This window comes from Thunnus thynnus, chromosome 2 (assembly GCF_963924715.1).
Source record: "Thunnus thynnus chromosome 2, fThuThy2.1, whole genome shotgun sequence".
NCBI classification, from domain to species: domain Eukaryota; kingdom Metazoa; phylum Chordata; class Actinopteri; order Scombriformes; family Scombridae; genus Thunnus; species Thunnus thynnus.
Window position 1 is genome coordinate 8,299,214 of NC_089518.1, and position 25,898 is coordinate 8,325,111.

The 25,898-nt window shown below is 42.1% G+C and overlaps 1 protein-coding gene across 3 annotated transcripts; it reads right to left on the reverse strand.

The window, feature by feature from the left end:
- Positions 1–399: 399 nt before the first annotated feature.
- On the reverse strand, positions 400–25,663 carry ppp3cca (protein phosphatase 3, catalytic subunit, gamma isozyme, a). 3 transcript variants are annotated; one of them, XM_067601882.1, is made up of 14 exons: positions 24,914–25,663; positions 19,167–19,364; positions 17,919–18,043; positions 13,143–13,254; positions 10,969–11,114; positions 10,720–10,859; positions 9,167–9,244; positions 8,984–9,078; positions 8,766–8,891; positions 8,155–8,232; positions 7,611–7,695; positions 6,831–6,928; positions 4,924–4,950; positions 400–2,891 (listed from the first exon to the last, which is right to left on the reverse strand). In XM_067601882.1, the coding sequence occupies exons 1-14, from the start codon at positions 24,972–24,974 to the stop codon at positions 2,740–2,742; spliced, it is 1,521 nt and encodes a 506-aa protein (XP_067457983.1). In that variant the 5' UTR covers positions 24,975–25,663; the 3' UTR covers positions 400–2,739. The 3 variants fall into 3 exon arrangements, with proteins under 3 accessions (XP_067457983.1, XP_067457974.1, XP_067457992.1); XM_067601873.1 differs by having other exon boundaries at positions 400–2,900; XM_067601891.1 differs by lacking the exon at positions 4,924–4,950 and having other exon boundaries at positions 400–2,900; positions 24,914–25,662.
- Between the last annotated feature and the right edge of the window lie 235 nt (positions 25,664–25,898).

Here is a 25,898-nt window from a genome sequence, read left to right on the forward strand (position 1 = left end):
GGAGGCCATAACCTTGGTGGTATTAATCTTCATGTTTAAAGGCCAGTGACTGAATATCTTAAGCTTTAACAGTTTGTCCTCGAGTCCCAGACTGTCCACATGATGGAGACAGGGTTGATAACTGCTATAATGTATAAAGTTTAAAACAGAAATCTTTTATGTAAATTAATGATGGGAAATAAATATTTTATACGAACAATGCACAAAGACATTGTGTGCAAAAAATGTCAAACTCTTATTGGTGCATTTGGGAACAAAGACATTTATCTTATTTTGAAGCTGCATTGTTTTTTTCTTGGGATTGGGTGGTGGTGAAGAGTTGCAGAAAGCTGAAAAACATGTAACTGTAAAACTGACATTCCTTTAAGTGAAATAAGAAGAACCAACAACCAAGACCAGTCAAATAAAACACTGCATTTGAATTTTATTCTTTTCTTTCAAGTGATACATCTACGTAAAAGATTTCATGGCCTCGCATGACAAGTACGGTACAGTTTTTTGTTGTTTTTTTTTTTTTTTTTACAGATATTATAAGATTCTTGATGAACAATATTTTTTACATTCTGTGAGATATGTATCAGACCTAACAGGAGGTCAGTATACCGTATGGCTCACCCAATAAAGCCTCACCTTTAAAACAAATTTTAAAACATGTCATGAATGTAAACCAAAATATTTAGGAAGCTTTCCCGAAGTCTACTGAACATACCAGCAAACAGCAATATTTGGGAAATTTTAGGGATATTAAGATTAATATTAATAACATTTGAATTGTAATCATGTGTGTTTGAAAGTCTCTTGGCTTGACGCCTTTTACCATCCACACACACACACACACATTCAGATCTTCATGTGTGGCCAAGGTGGCATGGCACATGAGCACAAACACCTCATTTTTAATTTAAAAAAAAAAAAAAAAAAAAAAGCGAATTCACAAGAGAATAGCAAATCTTAAAGCTTATTTCCCCCTCCTTTCCTCCGTGACAAGAGGACAACAGATTTACAGTCGGGTGTGTCAAAGCACCAGTTAAGTTGTTCTAGAAAAAGCAGGTTTTAAAAGGTTGGGAGGTGCCTGGGAAGAGGAGGGTCCCCATCCTGGTATGAGCATGAGTTGTAAAAATAATATCCTGTATATATGAGTCAGCCATGGTTGAGATGATTACAGTACTGTTAGGCCTTGATAAACAGCTGTTAGTGTGGTGGCGGTACCTTTTATAGTATCATCCCTGCCGAACGAAATGACTCTGTCCATTCTGCCATTTAACTGAATGTTAAATGTTTCCCTTATTTGATCACATCACAATTCAACATCATCTGCATACTGTATAACCAACAGTAGATGGAGACACTGATACAGCTTTAGTAAAGAAACAAAGTAAAGCCCCGAAAGCACACCTGTTTTTTTTTTTTGTTTTTTTTTAGTGTTTGACAATAAAACCGCCATAATTCTGTTAAATATACTAAAAACTCCCAAGCAATGATGAACATCAGTCTGTTTTGAGGACAGTAAAGCCAGCAGTTCCTCTGCTTTGTAAGGAAATATGTCCTCTCTTGTCCATACGGATAACCGCAGAGAGAACATTTGTCTTTCGTAGTTTTGTGTCGGTTGGTTTGTCATGATGTAATCTTCATGCACAACCCCAGAGAGGTCAGCTCAACTTCAGTGCTTCCCACCAGGATGTGGGAGTATTGATGGTTCTGGTCGTAGTACACGCTGTATTCTATATCCCTTTTTTTTTTTTGGTTTAGCGGAGCAATAACATCCTAGCTGCCATCAAGTGAACACAAGTCATACCAGACAGGTATGACAGCAACTATCATTGCACACAAAGCATAAATCCTTCATTTTAACCGTTTCACTCACAAATTATAATACAGGAAGAGTTATTATTATTATTATAATTATTGTAGTTGTTACTCTGAAAGTGAACAAAATACTGAAGAAATATCCATCGAGCATCTTTGGGGTTCATCAAAGTTTTGTGGAAAATTTATAAATAAGACTATAAAGTCTTCATTAAATTTCTGCTTAAGGTATAAAATATTAATTTGCAATCATTGGTCTGATATAATTTAATTCCCTTATTCTTTTTTCACCTTTCAATATATATATATAATTTATCTTTCAACTGACACACATATATAAGCAAACACTGCACTGTATGTAGAACCTCACCTGCCAAAGATATCTTGCAAGATCCAAATGAGGCGTTTCTACGATATTTGTACTTCAGTTTTTCCCTTAGCAAACACATGGAGAACAACAATTTAAAAAAAACTTAAAGTGACTAAAACTCTTGGATAACAAGGGCTTCATCTATTTGTATCAACTCAAATTTATAAAATTCTCCTTTTTTTTTTTAATAACTTTGACATGTATAAGTTAGGACTTCAGTGTACAGTATACATTTGAACAACTGCAAAATGTCTTCATTCAATGATTTGTTGCTATTACACAATATATCTAATATAATTCCTTTAATAAATAAGATATGATTTTTCCCCAGATAATCACATCATACGTTTTGTCTTTTTTCAGCAGCTGGAAGTGTTTTCCCAGCGCTGTGGCCTCCTTTTGTTTTTATCTAACAATGTGTCCGCTTCCTTTCCCGCCCAACTGTGGGCGAGCAGAAGATGGACAGGCAGAGAGAGAGAGACAGAAAGGTTGGGGGGGGGGGGGGGGGTATGAGTCAGGGGAGTGTGGGTTATGTGAAGATGACAGGGTGCTGTTTCTGTTGCCTATCCATCAGTGCCGTTCTTGTTGGGGGTGTTGGTGTTGACCGTGGTGCCGTCTGGCTGCTGGCCGTCTTTGCGAGGCGGCATCCTCTCGTTTATCCTGTCCAGGCCGCGTGCCTCCTCGAAGTTACGAATCTTCCTCGTGGGAGAGAAGCCTTGAATGGCTAAAGGACAGAAGGGAAAATTACACTCAGCTAACATCCCTCCTTCTGTTGCTGTAAACTATGTTCTTTAGCTTTTGCATGAGCCTCAATCAAACTGGATTCCTTGTGGAATTTTATTTAATAAGCACAAAACACGGTATTAGCCGAGCACAGTACGGATGACAAGTGAATACAACACATGCACAGGTAAACAATGACTGCTACAATAAAACACCTCACACTTTTGTAGACTTACGGTAACGTCCCGAAACAGCCGAGGAAACCAGACAGAAAACGTGTGCAAATGAAAAGCAAACTTGTTCAGACATGTTCTTGAGTCATTTAAGTTATCAGGTTAAACAGGAGATGAAGACTCTGAGGTGAAGGTTTAATAGGTGGATTTACTGCAACACTAACAGCTTCCTCAAGGTTACTCTTGCACAACCACATATCTGGGACAATGAAGCACTTGTGCCAAACTTTAAATCAGTGATTCCCAACCAGAATACATACAGTAGAAATTATGAATTGATCAAAGAAAGTTTTTAGATAATTAAATAATTTAAAATTGGTGTGATGCTTTAGTACATTTACTGTCCCAATAACCAGTAAGCTACTGGCTACACTGACTGTGCAGTTAGAACACCTTAAAGCTGCATTTATGATTGAGAGTGATAGAAAACTAGCTAGAAAGTGAGCAGAGACGTTGATATAGTTAGCTGAAAGTAGCAGATAGTTTAAATATTTAGATAAAACTGTAACGGAGAAACATCTGAAACAGTTAGCTAAAAGAATGAGCTAAAGGTGAGTGAACATTTAAAATAATTAGTCAAAAGTAATCATTAAACATTTGAAATAATTATATAAAAGTAATGAACAAACAGTTAAAATAGCTAAAAGTAATCATTAAACATTTGAAATAATTAGCTTAACGTAATGGATAAACAGTTGAATTAGTTAAATTAAACATGAGATATTTAGCTAAAAATAATTGCTAACTAGTTTGAATAATTAGCTGTAAGCACTGGATAAACTATAATGTCTGGATAATAATATATGGATATACATGTAGGGTTAATAATTGCATAAACAGCTAAAATAATTAGCTAAAGGTAACGGATAAGCAGTTGAAATGATTAGCTTAAAGTGATGGCTAAACAGCTGAAAGTAATGGATAAGCAGTTGAGACATAGATAAAAATATTTAATACAAGGCTCTTGCGACTCAAGTGGTATTAGCATTAATGCTAAATTGACAAAAGCAACCTGAACATCTGGAATTCAAACACTTTTGTGAGGCCTGAACATGAATAAATGTGGAAGATGCTAGGTGGGATCTATGAAGGATACTCGAGCTCATCTGATGTGGGGGTGCGTCTGACAAAAAAGGTTGGGGACCACTGTTTTAATGAATTCATTAATGAAATGAATGAATCTTAATTGAATGATTCAGTTTAGTGTGTTTGTATCGAGCAGGAGGGGCCGACAGTGCAGCAACAGCCAACCGTGTAACAGGATTAGCTTCTGAAAATATCCCAGCGAGGGATGTCCCCGGTCTTAACTTAACCAGGTCTTAGCAGGCTTTTCTCTGTGTGGGGAGCCACACTTGGCAAGAAAAGCCCATGTGACCACAGCCGGGAGCTGACAAGCCAAGTCCTGAACCTGATATATATCAGACCATAACCAGCCCATTGTCTGATGGACACTACCAAGCTGCTGAAATTAATTTAGTTTAAAACACATTTTTATACTGTCTTTCGTAAAATTTCACCAATTTACAGCAAATCTTGTGCTCGTTTTATTCTTACACAAGCTTCATGTTTATCTTTTAAGATCTTATTTGTTTTTCTTTTATTGCTTAACTGCCAGCCCGTAAACAACAGACACCGATAATGCAAGAGCAACCAGCAATAAAGTGATAAAGACTAATACAATAATCCGTGATATTAACACAGTGGGGACACTACAAAACAATAAAACCAAGAAAATAAGTAGACATCTTAAGAGTGGGGCGAAGTACACACAGAACACACAGCCATGCGTACCTTGTGCTTTAGCTGCCTCAATGGTAGCTATGTTAAATAAAGAGACAGCAAATACAACAGTCATATCACATGTTGTGATAAACAGAGGAAACAGATGGTACAGTCATTATTTATGCAAAATTCACAGCAGCTGTAAAAAACATCATCAGAACATGTTAGTGAGTGGGCGGGAAGGTTAGAGAGAGCCTGCTGGAGATTTAAGATGCTGCTGGTGTTAAAGGGTCACGAGGACTTAGGTGTGGAGAGCTGAGGGGGGATTTGGCTGAGCGCTAAGAGTCTAAGACCGGCCGAGATGTGCAACCATGAGCAGGCGGGACGATGCGTCTGTACATAAAGATGTTCATTCAGACGTACAAACACACACAAACTGCTCATTAACTCACAATAGATAGAAACATATTTACAAAAAAAATACTCAGTGGTGAACTTTACACGATTATTTCTCCTCTAAATCAGATGTTTGACATTTGAGAACTCATCAACATGAAATACAATCCAGAGAGCGACAGATCTGTGAGTTTGACTACTATTCAGAGACGGGATTGTCATCAGTTATTTTATCTTTCCTCGTGATGATCGCGAGGTGAACGGTAGATAACCCTGATGATGTCATACGTTTCGGTTTGGAGAGGGCTAGGTCTTCCAACTTTATATGTGATACATGGGTCGGGCGTTTCCTCTCATTTCGTGATACTCTCAGAGGGAGCCGGCATTCAAAGATCAGTGAGCAGTGTGCCCAAAATGTCAGCAACTGTACAGTAACTTCAAAAACTACAGCCAGGGTTGGAAAAACAAAGAGTAGAATTAAGAAGAACGGACAAAAATACACAATCAGTCGCCCTCCCTTTGTCTGTGGCTGTGGCTGAGGGAGTGGACATGGACAATGACATTCTCCTAAAGGTCACAACATGTGGTTTCTCCTTCTATTCCTCTGCAACTTCTGTAAGCCTCCAGCGTGGCAAAGCGGGACTCCCGGCATGTCCTCTGGTGGGCGCGGCGAGGCGCTGACCTTTAGATCAAAGGGTCAGTACTGGCCACTTTCATAGGAGACCTCCCCGACAGGCCAGCATGGGGGGGGGCTCCAGTCAAAGCCCAGCCGCTGCCTCCTGTGCTGGCATTGATCTAGAACCCTTCAAAGAGACTGGCAGGGCAGGAAAACCAGTCTCCTGAACTGGACACCAGGATGAACAGATTGATGGAGCTAGTGATATTATATTAATGCACAAGTCACATGTGCAGTGTTGCCCAATTACTTTAATGGTATCTAATCAAGCTGCTTCATCAACTTCAACTCTTCTGTCCTGTACCAAGGTGGTGGGACGGTGGTGAAGTGTTGATGGATCAGTGCACCAGGAAACACTGGAATGTGGTCAGTGATGAAACTTCTTCTGTAATGGAGTTTTCTCTGCATCAGTTATGAACATTGTGAAGAACGCTGAGTCATGAAAGGAGGATTTGCTCATTGACTGAAGGACTGTCAAAGATATGAAAACACTACTACAGGTGCACTGGAAGGAAACAACACTGTTTAATAGACATTGGCAAGCTATTTGCAAGAGTAAGAAAATACAGTTCCATTCACCTGAACACCTCTGCCAGTGAAGGAAGAACAGTTTCCATATGTCCATCACTTCATAAAAGGGGATGGTTTAATGTAAAGACTGTATCTGTATTCATGTATCTTTCATTATAAAAAGAAGATTCCCTCGTGTCTCGTCTTCTCTGTATCGATGTACTCGTAGAAGCAATAGATCACGTAACACCACCTCTTTTCTCACTACAAATACTCGCAGTTTGGAAAAACACACGGGGTGAGGAGATGTCCTGAGGGGGTTTCGGGTCTTGCTAAATGGCAGCTAGCGAGGAAGAATCACAGAACAGTGTTACTGAGGATAAAACACACTTACCGTTCTCTAAGGTCTGCTTCCCGCCTGACAGCACTCCCACAGGAAGAGTTCCAGTTGGGGTCAGGCCTTTGAGTGTTAACACGCTCTCACTTTCCTCCCTGGTCCACAAACAAAACACACAGACACACTTGGATGACATTTCAACAAGCAGCTCGGTGGTTACACCAGGTGGTTACAGAGCCGTTCATATGTTCGGTCATCACTAGACGTCTGCTGCACGGAGCGACGGACTGTCAGCTCTACCTGCCTCCAGTCCACCTGGTTCTTAAAGCGGCTCATTGACCAGTCCGTCCGTTCTACAGATCAGGTTCAAGTGTCAGCATGCTTTTATACGTACACGTCTGCATTTTCATTGTATATTCAAATTTTTTCTCTGGGTGAACAATTGGTTTTTAAAATGTATTTCAAAATATACATGATGATTTTCATCCTGCACAGAAACACTGAGTCCAACCTGTCAAGAATTTATGACTACTTCTGTCATAAATTAACATTTGGATTTTTATTTTTTTAAGCCACTGACCCACATAGACAGGCTGCTCTACTTCCTGCTACCAGCAGCAGCATTAATCTGGAATCATGTCTAATGTCATTATACAGTCTCGGCGCATCGTGACTCATCTTGTGCCAGCTCATTAACACTTGCAGGGCAATTTTCAAACACAACTTCATTGTGCACTCATCTGACTCCTCCTGGCCCCAGACTGACCCCATATACATGTAAAGAAGCAGAGTTTTCTGATGAGACAGGGGAAGCATTAAGGACGGAGCCAATCACACCTGAGGACTGAGAAGACTCGGGCCATTTTCCCCACAGCGCGAATCTTGTTCCGGATGACTTCCTTACGCATCGCTGAGGTGCCACCTGAAACCAGAACACCACTGTCAGTAGTCACTACAGCTGTATGTGATATAAGATAACTGTGGGAAGAAAACAAAGAGGAGATGATGCATGTGAGGGATAAATGGAGGGTTTAATGGTGTGTTTCAAAGCGTAGCAGAACTCCATCATCATCATCAGACATGTGAGACAGAACTGTGATGAAGCTCTTACAGATGCCTCCAAATCACCTAAAATACAAACAATTACAATCACTTAATTGTACAAAATACAATTAAGTGAGTGCCGGGACTCATTTGCAATTCAAAATGTAAAATCTTTAAATTTTCACAAATGTGAATCAGTATTTGGATCATCATGGTACATTCAGACTCTCCCTGAAAACCTTCCATCACTGTTCACCTGACAAAATGCACCACGTTCACCAGACTGACGGGATTATCTGACAACAGTATCAGCTGACATCCTCTGCTTCAACCTTACCTTCATACAGGTCGTCTCCCTCTGACATGAGCTCATCATCAGAGCAAATGTTCAGTACATTCACCAACATCTCCGTCACTGTGGAGGAGAGAACAACTGACAGTTTAGTCTGGTGACAAGGCAGAAGTGTTTTAGGCAGGTTTTGTGTGACAATGACTGACTTCTCTTTGGATTTTTATTTTAATCTAGAGCAGAATCCCTCCGTCAGGTCTTACTGTCATCTACAGATATTAACTCTCTTATTTCTTGAGGTGCGATGGGCAGCTATAAAACCAACAGAGGAAAGTCCCACAAACGTCAAAACCAACAGTAACAAATAAACACTTTGCTTGATGATGTGAATTAGTGTTTGGCTGACATTGTTTTCTGTGTCGGATGTGCACATTGACACACTTTTCAAATGTAGTAAAAAAGACACCTGCAAACAAACAGACATGATTTTACCATTTAATGTTTCGTGTAATGTGTTCATCTTTATTCTAGCAGCTGTGTTGAGCTGTAGCTGCAGACTGAAAGCCTTTATTTACTGCAAACTGGCCCATAAATTCACTCCTATTACATGATTTAATAGAGTTTCTGGGTCAGCCTCCAGAAAGTCGATAACAACATACCTTTCTCTCCAACAAAAGGCAAAGACCATGTGAAGACATCCATAAAGTTGGGCAACCAGTAAGGGTGGGGGGAGCAGTTGAACTGTCGGATGTTCATCACATTGTTCTCATATTTTAATACAGCAGCTGGGATTCACAGAGCAGAAGAGATGGATGAAGTTAAAGCATCGATACTGAGCCAGAAAATCAGAACTACAAAGATGAAGAGAGAGAGAAACCTTTGTTGTTGTAGACATCTAAGTAATTTGGAGCTGAGAAGATTGTGATTAATGAAGGGAAGCCTGTCGTCTGGCTTTTTCTGTACATCCGATACCTGTTAGGCCACAAAGAAGACGACTCATTAGACACATCTAATAGTATAACATGCTGGAAATGGATCAGAACACAGTGAGCCTACTCACCCTGCATCCTGTGCTTCATGGGCTCTTATTACTGACAGCAAGTTATTATTTACCAAAAAGTCACAGACTGCTGAGTAACTGCAGAGAAAGAGAAGCAGACAGGCCTGTTATTACAACTTCAACCCTTTAACAAGAGAGTAGCCACCGATTCACTGACTGTTGTTGACTTGTGGAAATATTTTCGTGTTTATTTTCAGCATGTCGTGCCCTCTGGCATGTTTAGTGAGGGGTTTAAAGATGCTCTGGTATTTATGGGCTCTCTGCCTCTCCAGAAGAAGAAGGCGAGAGGGCAGAGCAGCTGAACGACATGCAGCCCTCCTTCTTTCCCCATTCCACTTATTCATGCTCCCAAAACAACATGTGGGTCATCTCCAGTTCACTCCATCAACACCAGACCAGTTAAACCAGTGTAGGACAACAGATAAAAGTCAAGCAGGTTGAACTTGTATATTATTGGCCAATATATCAGTCAATTAAATTACTGTTATTGTTCTGATAATAGAATTTCAGCCGCCAATGTGGAGTCTGGACTGCAGATTAGGGGACACCACTTGAAACCTTTATCTCCACTCCTGTGTGAGCACGAGGGCTGCAGACAGCAGTGTGACCGGAGCACGGACCGGTGCAAGGACCAGTGCACAGAACCAGAGCACGGACCAGAGCACGGACCAGAGCACGGACCAGAGCACGGACCAGTGCAAGGACCGGAGCACGGACCAGTGCACGGACCAGTGCACGGACCAGAGCATGGACCAGTGCAAGGACCGGAGCACGGACCAGAGCACGGACCAGTGCACGGACCGGAGCACGGACCAGTGCACGGAACCAGAGCACGGACCAGAGCACGGACCAGAGCACGGACCAGTGCAAGGACCGGAGCACGGACCGGTGCACGGACCAGAGCACGGACCGGTGCACGGACCGGAGCACGGACCGGAGCACGGACCGGTGTACGGACCGGAGCACGGACCGGTGCACGGACCGGAGCACGGACCGGTGCACGGACCGGAGCACGGACCGGAGCACGGACCGGTGCACGGACCGGTGCACGGACAGGAGCACGGACCAGAGCACGGACCAGAGCACGGACCCTAACCCTAGAGGGTAACCAGAGAGTATATTAACTTGTTCGGGTATCAATTAGTCGACAGTAACATAATAATTAAATGTATTCTTTATTCTAGGGAGGAAGAAAGGAAAAACATGTCTGTTTTCCACAGGTTTACTTTTATTAATGTTAGTGTCGTCTCTGCCCATTTTCATTTCACATATTCAGAACAAGCTGTTTTTATCTGTTAACCTATTTTTGAAAAAGTTATTTTTAATGTGTTAACCTTATCTGTCAACCTGTTTTGAGGTTTTTTTTTTAAAAAAAGTACCTCAATAAGATGTTTGACCTACAAAAACAGTGACTAGCTGTATCCATTAACCTACGAAGCAGTCCACATTCTGACAAAAACTGTTTCTATTAATGAATTATAAATAAATAAATAGTTTCTATTAGAATAAAGTCTTGTAGCGTCAGACGAAGGTAAAGCAGGCGTGATGAATACCTGAAAAAGTAGGAGCAGCCTCTGACGGAGTTATGGTTGAAGTGTTCAGTTGTCTTTTCGCTGCCGTAGTCCTCACCAGGATCCGCCCAGATCAGGTCACACATAGGCCCGAACGCTGGAGGCTCTTTAAACCGGTCTAACTGTTGAGCACACAACACACAAACAAATAAATAAAATCTACAGTTTAAAGTGAAGTAAACTGTTTCCAAATGTTAGCGCAACTTCCTGTGCCACCGGCTGATCACTTACTTTCCTTATGTCGTCTAGGCAGTTGATTTCTGGTGAGAGTCCGCCGTGTACACACAGGAACTGTTGGTTGAGCAGCGCGGCGAGGGGCAGGCAGTCAAAGGCCTCCATACACGAGTCATACACCCGCTCAGAGTATTTAATTTTACCTGCAGCACACACACGGGGACACAAACACACACTGGCATCACTAATAGACGAGCTCAGTTCACAATAATCTGGAAGAAACAGTCGATGTCATGATGAAACAGTTGTGATGTCACGATGAATCAGTCGTGATGTCACGATGAAAGAGTCGTGATGTCACCATGAATCAGTCGTGATGTCACGATGAATCAGTCGTGATGTCACGATGAAACAGTCGTGATGTCACGATGAATCAGTCGTGATGTCACCATGAAACAGTCGTGATGTCACCATGAATCAGTCGTGATGTCACCATGAATCAGTGGTGATGTCACGATGAATCAGTGGTGATGTCACGATGAATCAGTGGTGATGTCACGATGAAACAGTGGTGATGTCACGATGAAACAGTGGTGATGTCATGATGAAACAGTCGTGCTGCTGCTATCAATGAATGTATCTTGATGTAGAAAAGTGTGTTGAAACCAACTGCCTCACAATAGAAATACACAGATTGATAAGTTTCAGTTGAAAGTGCTGATTCAGTGGTTATCGTGGTCAGCGGTTCGGCTGCGTCACCGGCAGCGCAGGTCAGATTAGGGCGGGAGGAAGTCAGCTCCTTATAGGACGGCACAGCGTGAAAACGTGCTGACTGAGTGATTTCATCCCAACGTTTGTAATCCAGACGTCACCAACAGCAAAATAATATCTACAGTCAGTAACACTTTGAGCATTATGAGCTTTATATTAACAGTTAAATACAGTTTATAATATACTGTAATGTAAGCAGATGTAAGTGTGATTAAATGAATGATAATACAATAAAATAGTTGTAACAATACAAAATGTCTTCATGGGAGAAGTTATAATTGTTGATAAATACTGTACATTAATAAACACGTATATGATTATAACTGCACTATAGTGTGTTATAAACTGTTTATTAGAAGTTCATATAAATGGTCATTTTAAGAAATATCATTTGTGATATAATATCAACATGACTCAGCAACTTCAGGTTTATTGTGTGAAACATTACAAAAGAAAACCTCCATCAAACAGGAGTGAACACTTTGCCTGTAACATCACTGATGCAACAGTTTACACTCTAATTAAAATGTTTGGAGTGAGGTGACACGTCTGTTAGTGAACACACGTATTCTGACGAGTCGTATTCATGGGACAATATGATCCAATATCATTTATTTTCCTACCACTATTACTTTACCTGCCTATTTAGTTCACACATACTCCTGACTGCTTTCATGACATAAAAAATATGACACCCTGCCCCTGTCAACCGCCACCATCGAAACCACTAAAGGCTGGTACAGTGTGTGTGTGTGCAGATGAGGTGGTATGTGTGTGTGTGGGGGGGGGGTGTGTGTAGTGAGTGAAATCTATTTGCAGCTGGCAAGGTTGTCTTTGCTGTCTGCCAAAGTGTCTTTGTTTCTGAGTTTGCATACTAATGCCTGCACACCTGCTTCTCACACACACACACACACACACACACTCACTCACACGCACACACACTCACACACACACACTCACACGCACACACACTCTCACACACACACTCACACTCACACTCACACACACACACACACACACACACACCTGTGTGTATTCGTGTGTGTGTGTGTGTGAGTGTGAGTGTGAGTGTGTGTGAAAAGCATCAACAGCACGCCCGGCTGCTCGCTCCAGCAGTTCATTGTCTTCAACATGAAAAGGTGAAAGCAGAGTCTGTGATGCTGATGAACTGTAACATCTGACGGGACTTCCTAACCTCACTGACACAGTCAGTCACCTCACAGTTACCTGCAAGAGCTCAATGTGCATCACCAATATTTCCCATAATTACATGTTCTTAATGCCTCATTTGAGACTCTGACGTGAAAGCAGAACAATCAATGAACCTGCAAAAGTGACTTCCAGAGCAACCCTGCACTTCTGCTGTGAGTAACATGCTAGCTTGGTTTGAAATGGGAAACCTGATTGATACACACACATTAGACCGGCCTTCATACAGCTGAGAGAAGCACTGCACTTACATTCCTGTTTGAAGGTGAAGTACTCTGTGAGGTGCCGGCACTCGTGGTTCCCTCGCAGGAGGAAGAGTGTGGTGGGGTGGTTGATCTTGAGCGACCAGAGGTAGAGAACACACTGGGAGGACAGACAGCGAGGGAGAGAATGTGGGAAGAGGGGAGGAGAAGGAAAAGTCAGAGATGAGCGGATGTTTTTGTCTTGTCATGCACAACATGTACATGCACAACCTTTTATCTCAGCGTATAAAAGGCAGAATGTAGCCAATCAAAGTCAAAACTTTGAAGATGGAGGAAAAATGGACTTATGAGTTGTGGTTAAGCTGTATGAACCTGCTCCACACACACATTCCAGCAGCAAACCTAACGAAGAGCATCAGACTGATTCATCTTTTCACAAAGATGTTGCTGGACTGATTGGTCCACCAAGACTCTCTGGTATCTATACGTGTCATTTTAGGGCTGCACTGTGCACCAAGACTCTCTGGTATCTATACGTGTCATTTTAGGGCTGCACTGTGCACACTGTTGCAGAAGAACAACAGTTGATTGAGGTTACATTCAGCGCTTCAATAATTAGTCCACTGACTTGATTAACTGATCGACAGAAAAATAATCAGAAACTATTTTTCGTTCTGGTTCCAGATTCTCAAATGCAAATATAAGAGTAAACTGAATATGTGTTTTATTTGTATATGTATCCAGACTAGTTGGCATACCTGCCGGTTGTGTTTCATACTGCAGCGACAGCCGGCATGTGATTATTATGATGAAACTAAATGAATTCCTGTCATATGGAAATCTGCTCACAGGTGAAGTAACTGTGGTGTGCTTGTTTCATCCTCATAAACAGCGGACCATAATTTACAATCCAGATGACAAGGCGCTGCTCGATAGCTGCCACTTGCCACTCTCAGCCCTCTCTTAACACGCACCAACCACGGCCTGCTATTAACTCGCTGGAACCAGAGCCAGCGGGTTTGTATGCACGTAGCTGACATAATTTGTTTTTTTTTGTTTTTAAAGGAGTGGGGGAGCCAGGACTTTGTCTTTCTCACTTCCATTGTTGGGAGGAACAGTGAACAATGAAGTGGAGGTAAATGTAGGGGGGCTGGAGGCGGAGAAAGGGACGCGGCTTGGAGTGGCTGGAAGCTGACATGGGTTTTAATGAGAGCCCTCTGCTCTCTTTTAGCTCGCCACTCTGTGTTTGAGCACGGAGTGGGAGAGGTAGACAAAAGGAAATGGCACAAAGCTTTGTGTGAACACTGACTACCTTCACTTCAAGCCCAGACACACACACACACACACACACACATATGTAGATACATGCACACACACACACACACATATGTAGATACATGCACACATACTCTCCAGCCTGTCCCTCGCATGTGCAGGGGACAAGGAGGAGTTCATTCATAGAAACACTCTTTTGGATCAAAGAAGATAAAGAAGAGCTTAAAGAATGAAATGGATTGCTCACATGCACTGAATTTAGACTTTGGCAAATTGCTGGCCTGCAAAGGTAATACGCTACCTCAAGAGGCTACCGTGACTCTTTATGTTACCTAGGCAACCACATCCTGATTTCCATTTTCCTATATCTGTCTTATGTGTTGCTGAAGTGAATTTTCAGCCCTGCCAGTGAGAGCAAACAGCGAAGAATCCGAAACTGTCAAAGCTGCTTCATGTGATATGTAGGAAGAATGACCCACATTTCATCCTGACAATCATCATTATGTCTGCCAGGAAAAACATAACAGACCAGCATCAGTGTGAATGTAACTTGTTCTTCCATGTAAAGCTGAAACAAATATTGTTTTGATGATCAGTTCATCGTTTAAGAATGTCAAACCTTGTCAAGTTTCAACTCCTCATTTTATCTGTTTTATATGATAGTAAACTGTATGTCCAAGTAATTTGAAGATGTCACCTTGGAAATTGTGATGGAAATTTTTTGACATTTTATAGACCAAGCGGTTAACCTTTAATAAAAATAATAGTTGCAGCCCTACTTCGATGTTCTTGGTACATAAACAGAGACAGAAGAGAACTGCTTGGTAGCACTGGGCATCACTAGGTGAACGCTGCTTTGACCAACCAAGACAACTTGCTCAATACTTCTGCTTACGCTCTAAGACGCAGTATTACAGCAGGCCAGCCAACGACCCAGGTTAAATGATATGTCCCTCCAGGCTGCCTTATTTTTCATTATTTTAGGATAGTCACATGACTGCATATTATGTAAACATACAGTACTGTATGAGTTACTCCATGTTACTTCTGACAGTGTTGACAGCAAGATGCACAACAGCTGTGCTTCAGCAGCAGTGAGTGGAGGAGTCCGGCTGTAGTCGACTCTGTTCTGTATTTCTCTGTTTAGCGTCTTCAGGTTATGCTAGCCCGTTGTTGCTAACTTTGGAGCTAACCTCTTTTACTTTTCCAGCATTTAGGGAAACAACAGACGTGACTTTTTTAGCATTTATTAACTGATACACTGTAGTCTGTACTGTACTGACAACTCACTACTAACCTTTTCCTCTGCTCCGCGCGCATCCACCGTCACTTCTCTGCTCCTCGCTCTTTCCCGCTCGCTACGCAAACATGCTCCTTAATGGAGCCGCGCGACCAGTGGTTTCCCAGGCAACGACACAGAGGTTGACTCACGTACCGGAACAGCGCTGCTCAGAGACTCCCAAACGCTGTCAAATATTAAAAAGTATTTTTTTGGCCTGGCGGGAGTTCTTGTTGTGTCATTATGGAGAAACACAGATTCAGTAAACGTTGAATAAACGTTGAGTAAACGTTGAGCAAACGTTGAGTATAGTCAGACCCAGCAGGCTCCATCAGCTTGGGCGAGTTCAAAGTTGTGAAAACAACGGGGGTGTTTTGAATATAGGATAAATATTCAAGAAATATTCCACGTCAGAATGGAGAGAGAAAGAGAGAGTTATATGCAGTGATCTCCTCATTGATTATTTAAATCTCTGACACGCCGACAGGATCTAATGTTAGTTGATGTTCTGTGTTCTTCTACACATCCGACAGGTCAGCTGTTACACACAGTCCAGGTTCTTACTGTTTGGAGTAAAGCAGCGTCCTCCTCATAAATACTGAGCTCATTATGTTTAGCAGCAAAACTAAAAACTGTAGTTATCAACTTGACAGGACAGCGGAAACTATCCAGCAACGTTTAGCTTCTGAAATATATTTTTAGACAGACAAGCGAAAAATCAGTGGTTTAATTTCTATTCTAATTGTGGATTTGAAGAGAAAAACAGGAATAAACCAGAGGACAATTACGTTTTTAATTCACATGAAAAACAAAATGATGTGTTTATCCTGTTATCAAACCAGTTGACCAGCTTTGGACGGAGGCTCCTGTGTCTAATCTGCCGGAAAATAGAGGACGTCAGTTGAGTAGGCGGTCCTTCAGTGTGGCCCAGGATGCATTGCGTTTACACTGCTGAATGAATGACCACCTCCGAATGTGGTCTGAGTGATCGGGTCTCAATCCGACCTGTCCGCTTGTGATGGGATCACCTGAGACGGATGTTAATAGCAGGTGTGAACGGGACCAGAGAAGCTGAACTTATCTTCAAGTGGAGAAGAGGTCAAAGCATTTCTCGTTCATTTTTTCTACTTCAATAAATGAGAAACAATCCCAGTGTTCTGTTTTGAGGTCTTCAGTGGACACAGTCAGTCTATCAGTCCCCACCTGAATGTACCAAGCTGGGCCATCAAAAACCCCCTCAGGCTGGTCAAAACTCCACATCATCCCCACAAAACATGTCTTCAAATAACAAACTAGTGAAAATAATACAGGTGGACAATAAAACACACCTGCCTGTTGCAACAGTCACACCTGAAGGAAACAGAGAACACATTTCCCTCTCTCACAAGACTTGATGCCAGTGTACCTGATCACAGTGAAGCCTGTAGCTTCACAGTGAGTGCTTTGATGTATTACAGGAACAACTGAATGATACTGATGGTGAGTCATATGCTGTTAATACTGTATCTCGCTGTGAGTCTTGGGATTCGCACTCCTCCCACATGGAACTCCATTTTTACTCGTCTAGATCTGTGACTGTCTCATGTTTTCTGTCTGATAACGTCTTGTCAGTGATGATGCTGACAAAGTCATCAAAGTTCAATAACTTACACAGACTAGATTTTTCATTTTGACAAGCTGATCTCTTGTTTTGCTAAAACTAATGTTTGACAATTAAAATAATACTAACGTACACAAAACATTGCGGAAGTATGATTGTTTGGAATATAGAAACACAGATGGACGGGAGAGGAGAGGATAATGCTGCAGGAGTGTTTTCAGAGCTTTTGGTACCTTTGTAGCCATGAAACTGGGTCACCAGTGGATCCACTGGAGTCCACTTTGTTCAGCTAGACTGTGGCTCTCTGTTCCAAAGCTCTCATCTTATTTTTAAACTGTGCCCTTTGGAGCCGTCATTGAAATAGAATTTCAGACAGCAAAAAGCCATTCGGTCAAAGCAGCGCCGCTAACATTTCAAGTATTGTAACGTCATCATCACCGTCTTGTGACACACAACCATCCAGTTAAGGTTACATTTGTCTTCATTACATCGACTCCTTTTCATCAGAGTTGCAACCAACAGCATTCATGTACATGCAGCAGAGGATCAGAAGCCAACAACACAACGAGAGGTTAGTTGAAACCTGGAGACTGAGGACAGAAACCCATCTGGTGCTGTAATAATACACTGTTCAACACCAAACGGTTCACACAAAGTAACAACAACTTACCTCAATACTGAAGTATCCTCGATCTACGTAGTCACCGAGGAAGAGATACCGCGTGGTGCTGGGCGACCCCCCCACTTCAAACAGCTTCATCAGGTCAAAGAACTGCCCGTGGACATCACCGCACACTGACAGAAGACACAAACACAGCTGTTACTGCCAAATAACAAGGTTTATACCCATCCTGTTTTAAACATGTGACTCAGTCTGGATATATAATATTGTTGCTCTTAATTTAATCATTTATTAAGAGAAATAAGCCTCCACATTCAACAGAGTGAGTTTAATTCAAGATCAACTAGCCAAAACTATATATCCATTTAATAAATGTTCTAACACAAGGTTAAATATAGACAGCACAGATATATTTGAAATATATTGAAATAAGAGACAGTAATACTGTGTGCTGTGTTTTTCAATAGATATTAAATATCCTCTTTACTGATGTTTGCTGATGTTCCTGATGAACAGTGTCGTCCTCACTGGGAATATTATAGCAGTAGAAGCAATAATATCAATTATACTGACAAGCAGGAGTGGAAGGAAAGTGCTTGTTTCAGTTCACCAATCACGGCCGTTTCAGTTTAATATTGAGTTTTTCTTCTTTCAGTAGATTGACTCTTCTGTTACACCACACAGCTACACACCCACTGCTCACATCTTAGGATGCATACAGGACTGTTTGTAAAGCCAAATGACTGTTGATGTGTTGAGGGAAGCTGAAAAATACCAAAACTGTAGGAGCTGAGTCTGTTTGTTATACGTGAGAAAAAGCCAGAGATGATTGGATCTGAGGTCATACAGAGGTCAGCTAAGAGTGAGCAGATGTGGACTCTGACAGCCTGCGAGGCTCTTGGATCTGGAACAGAACTGGGTTTATACCAGCTGCCGGCATACAGAGACGCTGCTGCAATGGAATAATGCCGACGGTGGTGCACTGTTTACTTTTTATTATTATTATTAATGCTGTCTTTACACTTTTTAACTGGGTAGTAATGGAAGAAGTGAACTGGTTCTCTAGTGAACCATCGTATTAATCAATACAAGTATAGTACGTCAGTATTCAACTATACGATGTGCAGTACATGCACACTTCAGATGTTTATGTTACTGTTAGTGATTCAGTGTTTTGCTCAAAGACACTTCAGCGATGTTAGAAGAGACTTGAACCCAAGACCTCCAGTTAATGCAGACCCGCCTACAATATCCCAGCATCCCTTGCGGTCTTTTGGTGGACATGTGACAGCCTACCTGTTATAGGTGCCTCCACTTCCAGCATGCACTTCTCTTGGCGGAGGATGTTGGCCCCGTCATTGATGATCCTTAGAGCCACTTCCTCTTCCACCCTGCCCTCCTTGACGAGGTGATTGCGGAGCAGCTCAGCATTAGGCTTGCCATCTTCAAATAGCTCTTTCATAGTCAGCTTATGTTGTGGAGGGTATGGCACAGCTGTTGGGAAAAAATCAACACATCAACTATTAGAATGAACAGGTTAGAGACGATTCTAACTCTGACAGAGAGTTTGTGTTAGCATTTAGAGGTTCAAGTAGCATCTCGACCTGCAAACAGCCTGGTCAAACTGGAAATGTCAACATGCACAGCTGCAAGAAAAGATGCCAGTTTTTATACCAGCAACATAGAAGTAGATAGAAATGTGGAGCAGGAGGAATATACTGCGTCTCAGACTGCATTTGCTTAAGTTATCATCATGAGAGGTGACATTTGCGTCGACTCAGCCAGGATGAAGTTACTGGAACACCTACATCATACTGCCATGCAACGAGACGTGTAAGATAGACACCTCGTCTGACCCCCCCCTCCCTCAGTAATCTGCTCCACACCACCTACACAATCCTTTTACCGTCATCACAAAAAGGTCAATGCTTTTGAAGCTGAGACCTGAGAGCTTCATGATCAAAACACAACTGAGACCGCAGACGTTATCCCCGTCATACAGAGCGGAGGGACTGCAGCTCACAAAAGCATCATCAATCATATCACCTAAACAGCACAGTAATGCAGTGATTTATACCAAGTAATATAACTGCAAGTATTAATAAATGTTGAAATGAAACTTCAGACCGAGGCGTCCTCTGCAGAATCACACAAAAACATGACCTGTGTAGATTCAGTGGCCAACAAATCTATATGTTTATTTTTATTTACTAATAATGACCTAAGAGTTGGTGGGGGGAAATAATTTGTGACCACTGAGCTGTCCCTCCAAAAAAAACAGCCAATGAGGACGCAGCCCTCAAAAACCTTCAGAACTGAAACTGAGAAACTGAAAGAAGTGAAATCAGAAGAAAGATGAAGAGAAGAGGATGTTGTCATCAAATCTAACTTTCTAGAATATAGTTTTATTCTAAGTTTTGCCTTTGAGGTCATTTTTTGGTTTCAAATGATATTTATTCACATCTTTTTTGTTTCATTCTTGAGAGATTTTGTGGTCTAATCCCGTAGATTATCACTGTAGTATTGGCAGCAGACAGTTGCAGACTAAGCTGCACTTATTGAAAACAATAGCAGAGTGTGATCCATGGCCAGCGAGGTAAAAGGGATCACAGCTGCTCTGCTTCATAACAGGCCAGGCAAACCACAAAGTGGAGTACATTATGGTACCAATTAAGTGTGGTGAAAAAGCTTGTCAAGTAGGTTTTTCAACACTGTCTGCAAGGCTGCTCTTACACTATACAGAAAAAAGCAAAAATAATATGAGTGCCTTTAAAAAGCCAAGAAAGTGAGCATTAAAACCAGAGAAAACACTCTGGAGCCCTGATATCATCAAAGCCATCCACAGGTCAGTGCACATCGAATGGGACATAAATACCTTTATCAGCGGAGATCAGCACTACTCGTGTGATAAGCTGTGCCAGCGGCAGTGAACAAGAAACAGGGAGGGAGAGAGGCTTTCTGAGGATGTTGTCACACCCACACAGAGCAAATCAAAGTGCAATATGAAAGAAGCCTTAATGAGTTTTTAGTGTGGGTGCATTTGCTAATCAGTGATGCGGTGGCCGGATGCATTTCTCACTCAGGACTTGAGGAACACCGACTGTATCAGAGTTTAGGCTCTACTGATGTTTTCTATAGAAAATATACATGCTGTCAGATTTATTGCTGCTAGTGAGATAAAGTAAATGTTACTCTGCTGTTTCTGACTGGATGCAGGTAACTGATGTGAGTTTGGCCTATTTAGCCTGCAGTAGAAAAGCTGGAACACAGTTCCAGTTTGGCTGCCCTGAGATGAGGACAAGCTGTCATGCATTGACCAGTTTGGTATAAATAAACAGTAAGTGCTCCCGGGCCTACGAGGCACGGCCGCGAAGAGAGCTATAGCGAGCCTTAAGAACAGATTAGGTAAAGCCTCTATTAGCAAGGGCTTCCAGATTCAGGGGCTGTTTACTTAAAAGCCTTTTCACACTGAGGGAAGCGCTCCAATAAGGAACAAAGCAGGCTCTGTGAAAACACAGCAACACAGGATGGATACATGGTGGGCATGAGATAACCAGACCGTCAAACTTCTCAGGCGACAGCGTTCGCCGGGAGGCTGGCAGGAATTACCCACACTGGACAATATCAGCTGGTCTCAATGCCAAAGGACTGAACACACCTACACACTCAACAGCCCCACAATAATAATACTAATAATAATATTAATACATTCTAGGTGTGTTTCCCTGTATGAACACAGATATACATGAAGCAAACAGCATCACTCAGTTCAAACAACGTGCACTGACAGAAAACAACAGTGCAGCGTTTTCCCAACACACTGAAGAAAAATGTTTTGTGAGACTGGCTTCTTAATAGACACAGCCTGGTCTAATTAGCATTAATGTTTGATGAACTCTTCAGAATGACACACGCGTTGGGCCACTGCTGCACTGCATCAACACCCACACTGTCTGGCATGACAACAAAGACGCTACTATCTACCATCCTGCCCCGCTGAGGATAATGTTTTTGGACAGTGATATGAGCCAGCGTCTAGAATATGTTGGCTATTGTTTCAAAATCAACAGGATGGAGGAGGATTGAATTACAAAGATGCGCCTGGGCAGAGATGAATGGAGCAGACTGTGGCTGGATGAATCATGAAGTCCACTTCAGATTGCTCTAATTATCAGTGAATCCATTATCCTCGCAGGCTAAATAGCCAAGCCTTGGCTTTATTTGTCATCTCTGTCAATCAATCATGTGTTGTGGTGCTAGTTTATATTCCCCTCTGGCCTCTTTTTGATTTGATTTCAGACACACAGGATGAGTTTTAACACACAGCGACAATCCAGCGGAATTTGTGTCAAGTTTGATGAGAATCTTGGTCATTTCAAGCCACTGAACTCCTGTTAGTCTACAGTTTATTCACACATATCCTGAGCAGAAAACATCAGATCAAGTGACAAAGTTACTGAGCTAGCAGGTCAACTGCAATACTCAGCTGTGAATGAGCTTAACTATTGACTTACACAACCAGAGCAGCATTAGTCTTATGCAGTCTACCAGTTAAGCCCTCTTACAGCCACCAGTTACACCAGAAACACCACTGGGGCTACTTGGAAGCATACACCACTGATATGGACTTTGGGGAGCCCACATTTTAAAATTGAAACTATTCTGATATTAATAATCCAATTCCATCATTTTTGAAATGTACATATGGACACTAAAATGGTCCAACAACAGCTTTTATAGACAAGATAGCACTGATCAACCTGAACCACTGACGCTGATAACTAACGTTGGATTTTTCAAATCCAAGACCAACCCTAAAGCAGAGTTGTCTTCATCCCAGTCTACATTTCTTCTTCCTCTCTTCTTCCCTATCACGTCCCTATTCTCTCTCCACCATGTGGCTGGCCATGTTGGGAACATCACTGGGGAGATTCTTTCCACAATTAACTCACCCTCTCCCTACTGGCTCACACTTCAGCATTCCAGTCCCCTGGCAGGACACTCTCCCAGTGCCCTTGTAGACAGATGGGGATGTGGGCTGAGTTGGCATTAAGTAGTAGTAGTGGTGGGGTTGGGTTCCCTCTCTCTCGGGAGCTACCTCAGACTTGGCTCTGCCTGTCTTGTCTTGGGCAGACACGACAAATGGTGTCCTGTCTGTCCAGTGAGTCACGGCAACCTCAGTGTGAAGGAATCCATCTTGTCAAGCTCTGCTAGTAACCTGAGCAGACATGGGGTATTCCCGTTTGTGAGCGTGCAACGGCCTCTGCAATTAAGATTTCATCCATCCTAAATGTCAAGGAGATTGGGCACCGATATAGGACTCACCTTTGATTTCTGCCATGTGGTAGCACATTATATATATATATATCAGAGGACAACAACAGAGATGATGCCTTTATGAAGTTTTATCCCAAACAATCACAGAAGAAACATTTCCTGATTCACCCTCGTCTACAGACAACTGAGAGCATCTCCTGGAAAAAGTGAATGTTGTAGACGCCTCTATAGTTTATACTACCGTGGAATACACACAATAGTTGATAATTACAACTTTGTAACTAACATTCAGCCTCTTTTCCTAACAGATAGGATGGTAAGTTAACTGGGGGTGTAACGGTATGTGTATTCATCACCAATCATTCGGTACAGGATATATGATCAGACAGCACGACGTAAGAACCAGTTCTGAGAGAGAAAAATGTAGTAAAAAGTATGAAACTAAAAGTGGTGGTTTGGTCCCTCTGATGCACGTTACTGTTGTAGCTGCTGGAGGTGGAGCCACTTTAAAACAGTTAGACCATAAATCAGCATAAAACAGCTGTTGGCAAGTGTCCTTACAAGAAACAAAACTGTTTTCTTTTTCCATGCAGCATGAATAAACTGTTTCAGCAACACTTATGACCAATGAGCCATTGTCATAGACTGTGAAAAAATAATGTACGTAGCCACCATGACGTCACCCGTTGGTTTGTGGACTCCCTTTTTGAAGCCTCGAGTTTGGCATTTTGACCGTCGCCATCTTGGATTTTTGGAGCCAGAAGTGACCATATTTGGAAGAGAGGGTGGAGCTGACCCGAACACCAGCTGCTGGCTTGGTTAGCACGGTGCATTTACAGTCTATGGTTAACAGTGATAATACTAATGCTAATTTTCACTGGCGAAAAACAGGCTTAAAACCATTAAAACAAAATGTACTTACCAGATAAAACTGAACATCCAACTCCTTAGAGGGTCTTTTAGTTCAACCAAACACTGAACAAGACTTATTCAAGTGACCAAAATATTACAGTTAACTTCATGAACTAAAAACACGTTGAAATAGCGACGCTATACTCTGAATCTGGGGTTACGACATGGTTACGTTACCTAACCAATGTTATCGCTGTGGCAGTGACTTGTCAGTCACATGGTAGCCACGCCCTGAAGCATATCCTGCTTTATCATTTATTTTACTCTAAATGGGACCATAATTTACAAAATGAACATCATGCCGCTTTGAAGAAGACTTGAAACTAGCGATTGAGACCATAAACTCATAAGGAAACTGTTTACTGAGGTAATAAATCCAGTGAGCAGTAGGGTAATTTTCTCATAGACTTCCATACAATCGGATTTCTTTTTGCAGCCAGTGGAGTACTCCCTGCTGGCCGTTAGAGAAAACGCAGGTTTAAGTCACTTCAGCATTGGCTTCACTTTTCAGACCCAGAACTACCCGCTTGGCCATTGCTGGATGTTTACATTTTTCCAAACAAAGGACCAAAACATAATTTTCTACCTTTCTTTTTATCAGCGGTACGAATCGTACCGAGCCGTGACCCCCAAACCGAGGTACAGACTGAACCGTGAATTTTACCCCAACAGTTCACTGTTCCAGTCAATAATAACAGTAACTATATATTTAACTTCACACGAGTTTTAAAGGGAGGTGTTTAGACGCAGTTATGTCAAAAGCTACAGGTGGTTTTCACTTCATGTGTTTTCTACCAGATTTGAGAGACGTGATGTGAGGAATGTTTGCATGTAACATTGCAGAAAACACTCACCTTTTATCAGCCGCTCCGTTGTGGACTGTTTATCCTGTTTGTCTTTATCCTTTCCAGACATCTCTGCTTTGTCTGAAGGCTAATTTCTCGGTTCAAATCTCGTACAGCTCTCTTCTCAGCTAGCGCATCCGTGTGTCCGTCAGCTCCGTCCTGACTCTCGGCTGGGGTCGGAGGCACCAGTTTTATGTTCCCAACAAACACTAAAGGTCAGCTGGTGGATGAGCTTCTGCTCTTGTTGAGGCTTTGACTAGCTAGCTTGCTGCAACATTAATGCTAGCGAATAATTCACAGCAAAGAGTAGTATAATGTTGACCTAAATGTAGAAATGCAATGCTAATAAATAAAAGGCGACTTTGCTGCGTAATAGTTTTCAAGTACAGCACATAATAACCTGGATATTAGCTAGAGAGAGGCTGCCGTTTGCAGCTAATCCGATTTAGTTACTCTTTTTCAGCTAGTTAGCCAGCTAACATGTTAGCGTGTTGGCAGGTCGGCGGATAGGCAGAGACAGCAGCAGACTGACGGTTCATCTTCTGTGTGCAGGCCGGTTGTTTTGGAGAAAAAGCACCGCAGCACGTAAAGTCTCGTTCATTTAGTCTGCATAAACACAGAGAGTCCTTCCAAGATGCACACAGCGTCCTGACAGCGTATCCTCCTCCTCCTCCTCCTCCTCCTCCTCGGATTAAGCTGTAATCTGACAGTGAGTGAGGAGAGGAGCAGCGCTGCGTTTCCTACAACATGGTGGAGCTGATGTGACGTCACTCACACGTGGGTCTACCACACACACACACACACACACACGCACGCACGCACACACACACACACGCACGCACACGCACATCTTTTCTACAGCAGCGACTGTTTCTTTGCTGCAGCTCAAAGCTCAAAGAAAAGTGAACAAACATTTATTAAATTTACTGGAATGACAATAAAAATGACACACCGGTATTTTTAACAGTTCATGAGCGTTTCATATTTAACCCAG